Raw genomic sequence first — 16,041 nt, forward strand, 5'->3', positions numbered from 1 at the left:
TGGGTAGGCATTGTCCACGAACGAGTGACCCACGGATGAAATTAACAATATACAAAAATTAATTGAAAAAGTGCTTCTAACCCTCTTCAATTATTACTCTGATTTGATTTACCTCCTTAAACTAGAAAATTGGATGTTTTGGCTCCTTCAACTATATCAGCACGAGGAAGCACTGGTAGAGAACAGAGCTTTACTCCCGGTGGGGAACCCCCTCTAGTCCCGGTTCCCCACCCGGGAGCAAGCATCCGGGACTAAAGGGGGTCCTTTAGTCCCGGGTCAGGAACCGGGACTAAAGGAGGACCTTTAGTCCCGATTCGTATTACCAACCGGGACTAAAGGTGCCTCCTGACATGCCACGATGGCCGGCACCATTAGTCCCGGTTGGTAATACGAACCGGGACTAAATTTTCTTTTCAAAATAGGTTTTCGAAGTCATATTGTACGCTGCTAATTATACATTTATACGCGCGTATAGTATGTTTCGGTTCAAGCACAATGAACGTATTAAATCACACAATTCAAGCATAGAAAAATATATATATATATATATATGCATGCATGCATCATATATATATTTACATGCATGCATGCATATGTGTATTTTACATTATATTATTTCATGTGCATATATTACAAAAAGATTGCATTACAGTTGTTGTGATATAACAAGTTTTCTCTCATCCTCTAGCTTGGCTTCCATGGCAGTGTTGGGTCGAAGTAGAACTCGCCCTTGGAATCGATGACCTGCTCATTAAAAAATCCGGCTATAGACTCTTGAATTGCTTTGATTTGGTCTTGCCGTATGACCTTTTCCTCCAACCATCGAGTCTACAGGTTTGAATTAAAGGAAAATAAATTAATATATGTACATATATATATATATATATATATATATATATATATATATATATATATATATATATATATATATATAAAGACATAGTAACACAATCAATAATAATAATTAAATGAATATATAGTGTATTTTTAACGTACTTTGAGTCTCTCTGTAGGAGTTTTTTGAGAGACCACCTTGATAAACTTGCAAACATAGTAACCACAGTAGTTGTTCCCCTGTTCCTGCCTCAGACACCACTTTACGAGAAAAAGATTTGTCATCCAATCTGGTGATCCGGTGAAAGCTATATGTCTAATTAATAAAGATGATGCGATTTAGGGGACTTACTTTCAAAGGGATTACATTCAGTGGCGTTTTGTATTTTCCCATGTGTTGCTTCTCAATAAAGGTTTTCCAAACACTGCCCAATAAAAAATTTGCCACGTCATTAGATATAGTTAATCATCATGTTTGTGTGTATATATAGTTGCTAGAGATACCGAAATTACCTCTGGATAATATCTATCATATCTTGGTAGTCTTGTTGTAGTTTTCTCATCGAGTCATAGATTATCAAGTGACTTTTCACCAGATCGATGTCCATCAATATCCAGTGATTGCTGCATGTGTTTATAGGATATAACGCATAACACTCATTAATTAACTAGAATCAACATATGAGCCATTAATAATGATCGACATTATTAACACTCACTTGAAGTTGTAGGGAAAGAGTATATCCTTCTTGTGGCGTTGGTTCACTAAGAAGTTCATGAGGTTACTCTCTGACTCAGACTTCCAATTAGTCTTTGGAGTAACTGGGTCTTTGAATATTATATGGGGATCAACAAAACCAATTTCATTGCAGCCTTCCTTTCTGAGCTCTGTCATTGTAAATCTGCATATATATAGTACTTGTTAGGATAATTTATATGCATATACACACATATGATGAGTTTAATAATAGATCGAAAGAATTATTACTTACAGGCAATAGCAGCTAATGATAACTTTGTCCAGAGAGGTCAGGTGGCATAGTTGATGAAATTCTGCAAAGTCAACATACATAACATCATCGCCACGGAACCAATGTTCGTCTCTAATTCTGACACCAACGCAGAAGTCTCCACCGGTAGACGCCTGCATGTACCACTTGTTTAGCAAGTACATTTGCGTCCCCAGATCAGATAAGGCTTGAGGGTTGTATAGACTCTGGCCTAGTACAAATTTTTTCTTCCAAATATCAACCTCCGCCGCACTCTCAATGTTTCCATCAGTAAACATCTGGTAAAGGTCGAGACCAGTCTCATCAATAAATTCACCAAGGTGATCCAAATCGACATCCGGAGGTATGTTTGCCTGATGCATTAATCCTAAATTCGAACCATATTCATTACCAACAACTAGTGGGGGGACTGATTGGTGCGCTTGTTGTCCGAGTTGGGCAACTCCTTTCCTTGCCCGCTTCTTTTTCTGTGCCGCCTCAATTGACTTGGTGAGAGTGCGGTCATAGTCCGATAACGTTGATTTGGACGGCTTACGAGATTCCCACTGTTGTTGCTGGTAAGAAGCCACCCTTTTTCTTAGAATATCTGGAGCTATGAAGAAGTACGGTTTCTCTGGGTTTCTCCTTGCTTCTTGATTCTTTTTAAGTTTGTCATAGAATCTAGACATATCTTTTTTATATGCATCAGTTCCTTCTTCCTTCTCTTCAGATATTATTTTGGGAATAGCCCTTGGTTTCACGGTGGCTTTCTTTGCAGGCGGGGACTGGTTCTTCGTTTGCGGGGCTGGCCTCTTGCTAGGCTTCTTGGTAGGCGGGGGCGGGGGAGGTGTTGGAGACCTCCTTGGAGGTGTTGGCAGCGGCGTTGGAGACCTCCTTGGAGGTGGCAGCTGCGGCGTTGGAGACCTCCTTGGGGATGGTGTGGATGCAGCCTCGCCTTCCAACACAATGTCATCGTACAGAGCACTATGATGATCTGGCGATTGAACAATTGGATTTAGGTTGGGGGAGGATCTGCTACAAAAAAAGGAATGACATATTATTATGAGCAGATTGTTAATTATTTAAGCCAATACAAATTAATGATGTAGTGTTTTCATCCGCACGTACCTATGTTGAGGTAGTTCAGGAGGAGGTGGAGCCGACATCCCTGGAATGATGATGTAGCGCTTGCGCCATAGAATGAATATCTTCTCCGCTTCTCCTAGAGTCTTCTCGCCATCACCTCCAGGAATATCAAGAGGCAAATCACTAAAACCTTTTTCAGCTTTATCTACTGAGATGGTAGCATATCCTTCTTGGATTATATTCCCATGAATCCTTGGTGTCTTGGTTCGGTCGATAGGATTAACAAGACTAATAGTCACCTTGATTGTGGAATTCCCCTTCGGAATGTGTAGCTCACACGTTGTACAAGGTTCAGTGACGTCATCCACAGGGAAGCGCAGTCCTGTGTCCCCTTGATTTGGTATCTCCGTGGAAGCGCAACTGCTTTTCAACTGAACAGATTGGCTAATGTTGATTCCTGGCTCTGATGCCTGCTTGCTTGCACTCACTGCTATTTGCACTTGCCTTCTGATTTCCTCCTGCATTCTCGCTTCAAGGTTTTTTCCCGCTCCTGTGCTTCACGCACCGCTTCCTCCAACCTCTGGAGCCGCTGTGCCTCTTCTTCCTTCTTTCTCTGGCGGCTTCTGTAGGATGGTCTGTCCTGAGGGAATCCATGCTCCCACGAGACACTTCCTTTGCCTCTAGTTCGGCCACCATGTTCAATAGTCCCGATGGCGTATGTCAGCTCATCCTTCTCTCTGTTGGGCCTGAACGCACCACTAGCAGTAGCTCTCTGAGCATAAAACAATCTTTCTGCTGCTTCTTGCAGTCTTGCGCCATAAACGCACTTCCCTGTCTCCTAGTCCAGTGTTCCCCCATGAGCGAAAAACCAATTCTTTGCATGTTCTCCCTACTCGAGTGATTCTGGTCTAATACCCTTGGCAAGAAGGTCTGCTTTCATTTTGTTCTACTTCTTAATGGCAGTCGGGTAGCCACCTGATCCCAAGTTATGGTGGTATGTCTTCTGTTGGGCATTACGTTGGTTCTTTATCACCCGACTCACACCCTCTTCCGAAGTCTTGTACTGTACAAACTCATCCCAATAGGGCCTCTGCTTTGAGATCGGGCCTGGGACAGTAAAATCTGGTGCTATGTTCTTCTTGACATACGTCGTGTATAGGTGTTTCTTCCAAGTCTGAAACTAGGTAGCCATCTTCTTCATTGCCCAATCCCTAACTCGCTCCTTCAATTCATCACCATCTATTATATCATCATAACCATCTGTTTGGAGCGTGAAATGTACCAAGACATCTTTCCAAATTAATGTCTTGTGACGATCGGAGACAAAACTGATATGAGGAGCATTGGTCTTCTTCTTCCATTCGTGGGTACTGATCGGGAGCCGGTCCCGTACAAGGTAACCACAGTGGTGCACAAATTTCATTTTATTCGGCCCCCCGGTTCTCCTGTATCCACATTGAACTCCGAGATGATGAAGCGGCCCTCCAATGGCTTTTTGGGACCTCGAACATTTTTACTCTTCGTTGTAGTTGTTGATGTTGATCCAGAGGCCTACAAAACATAAACATTATTTTTAATGTCATGAGCACACATAAGACATATGATAATATATATAGCTAATAATAAAAAATATATACTTGGCCAATATGTTGTTGCTCATTTTGTTCAAGAGCTAAGTACTGACTCCCGTCATCTGCATCCTCTTGCATGTTATTTTTAGCATCATCATCGCCAGCAACTTGAGTGCCAGTGTTGATCAAATTCATCATCAACTCCTCCTCATCCATGTTTCTCGGGTCGGCCATCTAGCTTCAAAAAACAAAACCAATATATAGTACGTCAAATCTTTGCTTACATGCGTAAAATCTACGAACAAATGCATTATTAAATCTTGCCCCTCGGTCACGGACGCAATTCGCCACACTAGGGCGAACTGCGTCGGTACTAGGGTGAATTAGGGCTATACATAAATGGCCAAGGGCGAATTGCGTCGGTGACAAGGGCGAACCACGTCGGTGACATCAACAGCGTGGTTCGCCCTGGTGTGATTGTTTAGCGTTAACGATAACGATAATACGAATGTTGATCGACTAGGCCGCGAGAGAGGGCAGTGTGACAAGAGTGGCGGTGCTCCACTCCGCCATATATATGTCTGTACACATGGGTGAACGAGGGCGGCGGTGCTCCGCCGTATACATAGAAACGCATGGGCGAACGAGGGCGGCGGTGCTCCGCAACGTATATATACATGCATATGAATACAAATGACATATATATACGTGTCGGCGCGGTGGCCGGTGTGCTGACGACGACGACGTGAGGCGGGCCGGCGTGCTGACGACGATGACGTGAGGCAGGCCGGCGTGCTGACGACGACGACGTGAGGCGGGCCGGGGCGGTGTCGGTGCGTGATGTTGTGATCCTATGTACCATGTGAACCATGTAGTCATTCATCATATGAGAAAATTCTATGCTGATAATGTAAGTATAAGTCATTATGAAATGTAAGTATATGTGTCTTATTGCTAATATAACCATTACTATTTCCGAAATGATAAGAATTTATTTTCTTCTTCTATAGGCACAATACTTCGTCTCTGATGCTATGATATAAAGTTTGAAGATAGTCTTCCTGGAAAAAATATGTAATGCTCATATTACTTTAGCAAATGAAGAAACATTGAAGTTTTCCTTCATTTTTATATGATATCTGCGTATATAAAATCTAGGACATTTGTAATTTACTTTAGAAAATCTATATTCGGTATCACAGCAAAATATAACATTTTTTGAAGTTTTCCGGCCAACGTCTGAGAATGTACAGAGAGACGAACTGATCACCTTGAGCTCGGCAGTGGAGGGCCTCGGACGCGCACGGAGGAGGGCGCGGTGGAGGGCCACGGGCGCGCGCGGAGGAGGGGCACGGGCGCGCGCGGTGGAGGCCGCACGAGGAAGAAGAGGGCGGCGGTGTCACGGAAGGCGAACAGACGGCAGCGTGAGGAAGAAGAGGACGGCGGTGTTCGACAAGGAAGAAGACGAGCGGATCGATCTGCGCCAGGCGCTGGCGGTTATATACCAGAGAGAATTACTCCCGGTGGCAGCCACCAGCCGGGAGTAAAAACCCTTTACTTCCGGTGCGAGTTACCAACCGGGAGTAAAGGTCCCTTTACTCCCGGTGCGTACTCCCGGTTGGTAACACGCACCGGGAGTAAAGGGTTTTTTTTGGCGGGCCACGAAACTACAGCCCACCTTTACTCCCGGGTGGGCTTCCCACCCGGGAGTAAAGGTGCCTGCAGTTTCATTTCCTGCCTGTTTTAAGCAATAGTCTTGTTAAATACAATAGAAATGCAATAGTTTTTGTTAAATACATAGTAAATTAAATAAAAGGCATAAAATTATTTTGTTAAAAATATGGATTTTCTTTTTCTTTATTGCACATAGGAAAAATCTATAACCTAACTTTTTTTATTTTTTGTTACAATTATAAAACATAATGTAACTAATATTTATTATTTCGTTAATGCAAAAATGTAGTGTTTAATTAAAATTATTAAAACTATTGGTTTTGGACAGGAAATTTGTTTTCACATCATTTTAACGTTAATATTTTAATTTTTCATCACTCAATATCCTAATTTACCTTTTTGAGAGAGAAATCCCACCAAATCAAACATTGATTTAATTTGAAATATGACATAATAAACATCTGAATTCACAATTATTACATAATATCTCAAACACACACTACATTAAATCACTATATCATCAAGTGGGCACAGCAGTGAACTTCTTCTTTACGTATGTCCCTTGGTTATGATCGCGTCATAACCATGGAGTGTCCTCATCATTTACCAAGATGCTAGGGTCTTTGTTCACTTTGAATGGCGGAATTCGGTCATCCTTTCCATAATCTTCTGACATGTCCGACTTGTCCTCAATTCCCACGATGACTCTTTTCCCTGAAAGAACTATGTGGCGCTTTGGCTCTTTGGTTGAGTCATTATCGTTTTTCCCTCTTTTTGGTTTGGTAGATATATCATTGACATAAAACACCTGATTCACATCCTTGGCAAGGACGAATGGTTCATCTTTGTACCCAATATTACTAAGGTCTACTGTTGTCATTCCATACTCGTTGTCTACTGTTACCCCGCCTCCGATCACCTTGACCCATTGGCACTTGAACAATGGGATCTTCAAAGTAGGTGCATATTCTAGTTCCCATATTTCATCTATGCGTCCATAATATGTCTGCTTATTCCCATTCAGGTCTGTGGCATCTATGTGGACACCACTGTTTTGGTTGGTACTCCTTTTATCTTGGGCTACTGTGTAGAATATGTTCCCATTTATCTCGTACCCTTTGTATGTGACAATATGCCATGATGGTTGCATAGCCAATAAATACAGTTGCTCATGGATGCTCTCATCACCTTGACATTTTTTTCGCAACCAACCGCCGAAAGTTTCCATGTGCTTACGCGTAATCCAAGCTTCAGTCTTCCCTAGAAACTCGGATCGTAAGAGATCCTTGTGTGTCTCAATATACGGATCTACCAAAGAGGAGTTCTGTAGAACTATATAGTGCGCTTTATTGAAATAATCATCATCCGTACCAATATATGTTTTCCTCCCTAGTGTCCCCTTTCCGCCTAGTCTCCCCTCATGTCTTGATTCAGGAACACCAATCGAGTCAAGGTTGGGAATAAAGTCAACACAGAACTCAATGACCTCTTATGTTCCATAGCCCTTGGCGATGCTTCCTTCTAGGCGAGCACGGTTGTGAACATATTTCTTCAGGACTCCCATGAATCTCTCTAAGGGGAACATGTTGTGTAGGAACACAGGACCGAGAGTGAAAATCTCCTTAACTAGGTGAACTAGGAGGTGTGTCATAATATCAAAGAAGGAAGGAGGGAACACCAACTCAAAGCTGACGAGACATTGAACCCCATCATTCTGTAGTTTAGCTAGATCAGTTGGATCAATTGCCTTCTGAGAAATTGCATTGAGGAATGCACATAGCTTCACGGTGGCTAGACGTACATTTGGAGGTAGAATTCCTCTTAATGCAACTGGAAGTAATTGCGTCATGAGAACGTGACAGTCATGGGACTTTAAGTTATAGAATTTCTTCTCTGGCACATTTATAACACCCTTTATATTCGAGGAGAATCCAGATGGTACCTTGATGTTGTTTAAGCATTCAAACATGATTTCCTTCTCCTCTTTGCTTAGAGTGTAGCTAGCAGGACGTAAGTAATGGCGTCCATCATCTGTCTTCTCTGGATGCAGGTTGTCTCTTTCTCTCAAACAACGCAGGTCCTATCGTGCTTCAAATGTGTCCTTAGGCTTTCCATACAGACCCATAAAGCCTAGCAGGTTCACACAAAGATTCTTCGTCAGGTGCATCACGTCGATCGAGCTGCGGACCTCTAGGACTTGCCAATAGGGTAGGTCCCAAAATATGGACTTCTTCTTCCACATGGGTGCATGACCGTTAGCGTCGTTCAGAACAGGTTGGCTTCCATGTCCTTTTCCAAAGACGACTTTCACATCATTGACCATATCGAGTACATCCTCACCGGTTCGGTTGCGAGGCTTGGTCTGGTGGTCTGCCTTCCCTTTAAAATGCTTGCCTTTCTTTCTTACGGGGTGATTTGCAGGAAGAAATCGACGATGGCCAAGGTACACGACCTTTCGACATTTTTTCAAGAATACACCTCTAATATCACCGAAGCAGTGTGTGCATGCATTATATCCCTTGTTTGACTGTCCTAAAAGATTACTTAGAGTAGGCCAATCATTGATTGTTACGAACAATAATGCTCGCAGATCAAAGTGTTCCTGTTTGTACTCATCCCACACACGTACACCTTCTTTATTCCACAAAATAAGAAGTTCGTCAATAAGTGGTCTTAGGTACACATCGATGTCATTGCCAGGTTGCTTTGGGCCTTGGATGAGCACAGTCATCATAATGAACTTCCGCTTCATGCATAACCAAGGAGGAATGTTGTAGATACTTAGAGTAACAGGCCAAGTGCTATGACTACTGTTCTGCTCTCCAAAAGGATTGATACCATCTGTACTTAAAGCAAACCTTAAGTTTCTTGCGTCATTTGCAAACTCCGGGAATTCTCTGTCGATTGCTCTCCACTGGGACCCATCAGCAGGGTGTCTCAACATATTATCTACCTTACGGTCTTCTTTGTGCCATCGCAACAATTTTGCATGTTCTTTGTTTCTGAACAGACGTTTCAAGCGTGGTATTATAGGAGCATACCACATAACCTTGGCAGGGATTTTCTTCCACGGACGTTCGCCCTCAACATCACCAGGGTCATCTCGCCTGATCTTATACCGCGACGCATGGCATACCGGGCATGCATCCAATTTCTCGTACTCTTTGCCACGGTATAGGATGCAGTCATTAGGACATGCATGTATCTTCTCTATTTCTAGCCCCATAGGACAGACAACTTGTTTTGCTTCGTAGGTAGTGGCGGGCAATTCATTGTCCTTCAGAAGCATCTTCTTTTGGATTTTTAGTAACTCTCCAAATCCCTTGTCAGATACACCATTCTTTGCCTTCCATTGCAGCAATTCTAGTGTGGTTCCCAACTTTTTCTGCCCTGCATCACAAGTTGGGTACAATAATTTCTTGTGATCTTCTAGCATCCGCTCGAACTTTTTCTCTTTGTGCGTCACGAATGACCTGAGAAAGATCATCAGCCGGCTCATCTTCTGCGGCTACCTCTTCTTCAGCTTCTCCCATTGCAGTATCATTGAAGCACGCACCATCGGGAATAATATCATTGTCGTCCCATTGTTCTTCTTGACCTTCTTCCATTACAACACCGGTTTCTCCGTGCTTTGTCCAACAAATATAGTTTGGCATGAAACCCGACTTGAACAAGTGTGAATGAAGAGTCCTTGAGCAAGGATATTCCACCGTATTATTACATATGGCACATGGGCAGCACATGAAACCGTCGCGTTTGTTTGCCTCGGCCGCACGTAACAAAGAATGCACGCCGTCAATAAACTCTTGGGAGCGGCGATCAGCATTATACATCCAATGACGGCTCATCTGCATTACATGACATAAATACCATATTAAAACCTAGATCATAATTAATTATTTATACAACATGCGTGCCACCACAAAAGATACAAATTTATGAAAGCATCGCTACAATGTTGACAATCCCAACTACCACTAAAAGAACTAAAGCTAAAATACATTTCAGGAGCACAAGGATTTCGCGACCAATCTCAACTAAAACAGACAGATCCCCCGATTGTGCAACATCTTTGGGCTTCTTCGGCTGGATCACTGCCTCATTAGCCGCCGTATCTGCCTATTGTGCAAGATATTTTTGCACGAGTTCAACATACTCTTCCTCCTAGTAGAAGCCTGCACATCGTCCACTGCCATCCCACTGAAATTAAAACAAAAAATTAGAACTTTAATCACAACCATCATGAAAATAGGTATAAACTAACCATAATCATTAAATACGATAAAATAACTCACATTGCGATCCGGACACTTGTAGAAGATACGATCCTTGTTGGGACCCTCCTTCTTCACTCGGTACTCCATCACAATCTTCGTCTCATCACGACACTTGCCGCATGGAATGAGAGGGAGGCCCGGCCTAAGTCGCTTTGGAAACCCATGAGAGGCCGAGGACCCAAAAGCAGTTGCCATCTACTCTCTATACTCATTTTTTAATACACTATAAATTTCTCCTTTTATAAACAAATAAAATTAAGAAACTATAAAATTATCTAGATATCTAAACAATGATATTTTTAATGGTCATTGTGTTCTCGTCTTTTACTGCGGCAGGTAAGTAATTCACATGATATTTCCGCAAATTAACAGAAGAATGGGAGTGTACACACATAACAATCGATTATCGTTTATATTTATATATATACTACGTTTGGGTACGGTGATTGACAGACTACTGCGATGATATCGGGACATGTGAATGAATAATCATCCGTACTAGTTGACCTTACTTATGTGATCATCTCGGCAAGCATTTCTCCACCGGACGGCACCATACTTGGCCACCGAAGAGCTCCAATTCTACGAGGAAGGGAACACGGTCTTCCACGATCGTTGCCGCTCTCCCTCGTAGAATCAAAGCTCCTCCTTGACGTCCGTTACCGCTCGGCAGAGAACATGCTCGCCGAAATGAACACGGTCCGCTAGTTCAACTAGTACGGATTTTCTATAATTTTCTAACTATTTTCTAAGTTTTTCATTTCATAAAAAGTTAAAATAAAAAGTACGGTGATTGACAGACTACTGCGACGATATCGGGACATGTGAATAAATAACCATCCGTACTAGTTGAACTTGCTTACGTGATCATCTCGGCGAGCATTTCTCCACCGGACGGCACCGTACTTGGTCAAGGAAGAGCTCCGATTCTACGAGGAAGGGAACACGGTCTTCCACGACCGTTGTCGCTCTCTCTCGTAGAATCAAAGCTCCTCCTTGACGTTCGTTACCGTTCGGCAGAGAACATGCTCGCCGAAATGAACACGGTCCGCTAGTTCAACTAGTACGGATTTTCTATAATTTTCTAACTATTTTCTAAGTTTTTCATTTCATAAAAAGTTAAAATAAAAGTACGGTGATTGACAGACTACTGTGACGATATCGGGACATGTGAATAAATAACCATCCATACTAGTTGAACTTGCTTACGTGATCATCTCGGCGAGCATTTCTCCACCGGACGACACCGTACTTAGTCAAGGAAGAGCTCCGATTCTACGAGGAAGGGAACACGGTCTCCCACGACCGTTGTCGCTCTCCCTCATAGAATCAAAGCTCCTCCTTGATGTCCGTTACCGCTCGACAGAGAACATGCTCGCTGAGCTGAACACGGTCCGCAAGTTCAACTAGTATGGATTTTCTATAATTTTCTAACTATTTTCTAAGTTTTTCATTTCATAAAAAGTTAAAATAAAAAGTACGGTGATTGACAGACTACTGCGACGATATCGGGACATGTGAATAAATAAACATCCGTACTAGTTGAACTTGCTTACGTGATCATCTCGACGAGCATTTCTCCACCGAACGGCACCGTACTTGGTCAAGGAAGAGCTCTGATTCTACGAGGAAGGGAACACGGTCTTCCACAACCGTTGCCGCTCTCCCTCGTAGAATCAAAGCTCCTCCTTGACGTCCGTTACTGCTCGGCAGAGAACATGGTCGCCGAGATGAACACGGTCCGCAAGTTCAACTAGCTACTTTAACCTTCTTTCATGTAAATATGCAAGCTTGAAGTGATTTTGAGCTCAAATTGCTTACAAATGAAAAAAACCACAATAAAGAACCATATATATATATAGTGAACAAAATGAGATAAGACAATGGTGAAAATGAGAGTATGAGATTGGTAACCTTTACAACTGAAGAATCGACGGAGAAATCGAAGAAATCGATGGAGGAATCAAAGAATGGATGGAGGAACAATGGAGGGAGGGAGGAAGCAAGAACACTACTGCAGTGAGCTTCAAAATATGCTGAGCTCGGGCTCGGGGAGGAAGAAGAAGACGGCCGATATATAAAGGGGGGACATTTCGTCCCGGTTGGTGGCTCCAACCGGGACTAAAGGTAACTTTCCAACCCCGGGCGCAGCCACGGCCCGAGAGTAGACCTTTACTCCCGGTTGCAGCCACCAACCGGGAGTAAAAGTATACCTTTAGTCTCGGTTGGTGGCTCCAACCGGGACTAAAGGTCCCTGCCACCTCTGTCTGGCGCAGTAGCCGTTGGGCAGGGACCTTTAGTCCCGGTTGGAGCCACCAACCGGGACTAAAGGTATTTCTAGTCCCGGGCGTAAAAAAATCCGGGACTAGAGCCCATTTTGGCCGAGGATCAAAGGTCTGTTCTCTACTAGTGAAGGTAAATCGGACTACATTGATAGTTTATTGGTTCAAATAGACTTCACCAAGGAAATGACGGACCGACCTAGGTGGCGATTCTAGGGCGACTATGGGGCGACTTCTAGGGTTTAGGCTGCCGCCAGTTCCTTTACTGCACGGTGACCCCTGGTCCCCGTCGGCACGCCAGAGCGCCGGCTTCTACGTGCCCTCTACCACTACGGCATGCCTACTAGGGCCGGCCAGGAGTGGATCGTGCGTTTCTCATCGATCGCATCTCATCATTTTTATGGATTCCATCTGAGGTGATTCCCATCACCGTCGGATCTCGTTTGGTGGGTGGATCGGTCCGCCTAAGGCACCTTTAGTTCCAACCGGTAGGAGTTAGGGTTTAATTATCCTTTCGGCTGGGTTCCCAACTCGGATGTCTCCATCTTTGCTGTGTGCATCTTCCGTGGTGGGGTGAAAAGGGATCTCCTATGAGGAGATTGCCCATCCGAACTACGGTAAGGTGTACGCGTAGATCGGGAGACGGTACGATGGCGGGGATAGATGCGAAGGAGGACGCGGTGAAGGATCTACAAGACCTGGTCCATGCTGAAGACAAAACCCCAGAAGACATGGGGAACATGACTGCATAGACTAGGTTAGAGACACCAGTGATTGACAGAAGACTCATAGTGCACGGCAATGACAATTCGGGGGAGGGGGAGGTGAGTGATGAGGAGTTTGTGTTTGACGAAGAGGAAGTGGTGATTGAAGTGCAGGATAGATGGATGGCGGTGGCACTCTACTACTCGAGCCAACTGTACAACACCAAGGATATGTTTACATAACTGAGTATTGCATGGGGAGTGGAGCCGGTGAAGGTGAGGCTAATAGGGGACCTAGTTGAATTTGGCTCAGAGCGGACGCTGAATTTCATGGTGAATGAAGGGTCGTGGAAACACAAGGGGTACGCCCTCATCTTCATAAGGTATGATGGCTTTTCGAAGCTATCAAACATGATCATCATGAATCTCCCGGTGTGGACTCGTATCTATGACATCCCGGTGGGCATGATGACCAACTTCTTTGTTCGGGCGCTTGACAATAAGATGGGACTGGTCCTGGAGATTGGGGAATCCATCAAAGACTTCAAGAGAGTGAAGATCAATTTTCCCCTGGTCGATCCACTGAAAAAGAGCATTCCGATTAAGGTGAAGAGTTGTGGTGTCATGGAGTTTGTGGTCAAGTATGAAGCAGCCCCTTTGTTTTGCTTCAATTGTGGCCACATTGGCCATGCGATGAGGGAGTGCACTAAAGAGGACATTGAAGACAGTGCTAAATTTGGGCAGGAGTAGTGTGCCTCACCGCTCCATAGGCAGCTGGGTCGGTCTATCTCCATTCAGGTTGTGGCTTCTAATGCCAAAAGAGGTCTGAACTTTTGCGGCCCACAAAGGGACTGTGTGGCGTCAATGCACAGCTCCTCTGGTGTTTGGCAACAAGGAAACACTGCTAACGGTGCAACAAGTGGTCATGGTCCAATGGGACCAACGGTGGGTGAGGAAGATGCTTCTGTTGTACCGCCAAAGGCGGGCGTAAGCCAGGACATCACCAACGATCTTGCTCATGGTGTTCAGAAGATGGTGGTGGATGGCAAAATTCCAAATCTCAATGTGTCCCTGCCATTTTCAATGGAGGCTATGGTGAATGTGAAGGAAAGAGTCTCATGCTTTGACTCTTTTGTTGAATCTAGTGGCGATTCTTCCCAGTCTCTCTCTCAGAGTATTGGCGCCAAGGTGGGACAAATAGCAAAGTCTTCTCTGCAGGAAGGGACGGCTACGACCAAACATGGCAAAGCTAGCGGTGTGGAGAGGAAGGGAACCTGGAAAGGACCTAGTGTTGTCAAGGATATTGATGAAAGGATCAAGATGCCCAAGAGTGGGGGTGAATTGGGCTTCTCTAAATTTTCTCGCAACAATAAAGTCCTATCGCTTAGCCTAAAAGTGATTTCTATTTTACCGAACAAAATTTTTGCACCCTAGGTTCTAATCCTACTCTAGCATGACAATTCTAGGAATGTAAATACAATAATGTAATTGCTCAAATATAAATGCTCAAAGTAAAGAGAGGGAAATGAACACGATGATGTTTTCCCAAAGTATCAGAGAGTCGGCATTCCCGACTAGTCCTCATTTGAGCACCTGCGCAAGGGTATAGCTCCCCCCTTGATCTGCGCAAGGATCAGGTGCTCACTATGGGCTGATTCTTTGTTGCTCTGATGCGGTGAATTGCTCACAACCGCTCACAAGATGAGTTGAGTCATCCACAAGCTCCGCCGGATGATCACCAAGCTCCTAATCGGCACCAAGCCGTCTAGGTGATGCCAATCACCAAGAGTAACAATCACAAACTCTCACTTGACTATGACAAGTCTAATGAGAGAGGTGGATGCACATTTGCTACTCCCTATCCACTAACACTACTAAAAAACAGACCTTTCACCCACTTCGATTTTAGCCTTTAGTCTCGATATTTTTTGCGTTCGGGACTAAAGGACTTTTAGTCCCGGTTCGTAATACCAACTGGGACTAAAAGTTATCTTTAGTCCCAGTTGGTGTCACCAACCCGGAGTAAAAGTTCACCAACTTTTAGTCCCGGTTGGTAACACCAACCGGGACTAAAGGGTGACTTTTTAGTCTCGGTTGGTGTCTTCAACCAGGACTAAAGGTCTTTTACCCGGGACTAAAGGTCTCCCACGAGTCTATTCAAAAGGAGAGCGCACATGACTCTGTCACAAGTGGTGTGCAGTTGAGTTGGTAATGTACCTACGCGTGAGGAGAGATGTGTTGGGTTCAAATCTCACGTAGAGCAAGCGAGGCCTCGAGGATTTCCTTTATTTTTTTCTTACGTGGGTGACCTTTAGGTGTGGACCTTTAGTCCCGGGAATTTAGTCCCGGTTGGGAAAACCGGGACTAAAGGGCCTTCCCAACCGGGACTAAAACCCGTTTCTCTAGTAGTGTAATGAGATTCTTAACCTTGGATTATCAAATCTCAAACACCTCATTAGGCTCTTGCACTCCCTTGCACATAAATGTGTTTCCTCAGCTAAATAAATGGGCAAGAGAGCTTCCATGGATGAGTAGATGAGGTATAAATACCCCCCACACACACACAAAAGCCCATAGCCTTTTGAGCCAAGTCTCACTTTTCTGCGAGGTGTCGGACCAGTTCT

The 16,041-nt window shown here is 44.0% G+C and overlaps 1 protein-coding gene across 1 annotated transcript; it reads left to right on the forward strand.

Annotated features, from left to right (window-relative positions):
- Positions 1 to 13,747: 13,747 nt before the first annotated feature.
- On the forward strand, positions 13,748 to 14,167 carry LOC136488146 (uncharacterized). Its single transcript, XM_066485168.1, has one exon. The coding sequence runs from the start codon at positions 13,748 to 13,750 to the stop codon at positions 14,165 to 14,167; it is 420 nt and encodes a 139-aa protein (XP_066341265.1).
- The last annotated feature ends 1,874 nt before the right edge of the window (positions 14,168 to 16,041 follow it).

The sequence above is a fragment of the Miscanthus floridulus genome, chromosome 10, assembly GCF_019320115.1.
Source record: "Miscanthus floridulus cultivar M001 chromosome 10, ASM1932011v1, whole genome shotgun sequence".
NCBI classification, from domain to species: domain Eukaryota; kingdom Viridiplantae; phylum Streptophyta; class Magnoliopsida; order Poales; family Poaceae; genus Miscanthus; species Miscanthus floridulus.

Bases quoted from the DNA above. Each gene is read 5' to 3' on its own strand.
- LOC136488146 (XM_066485168.1), top strand. From the start codon at position 13,748: ATGGTGAATGAAGGGTCGTGGAAACACAAGGGGTACGCCCTCATCTTC.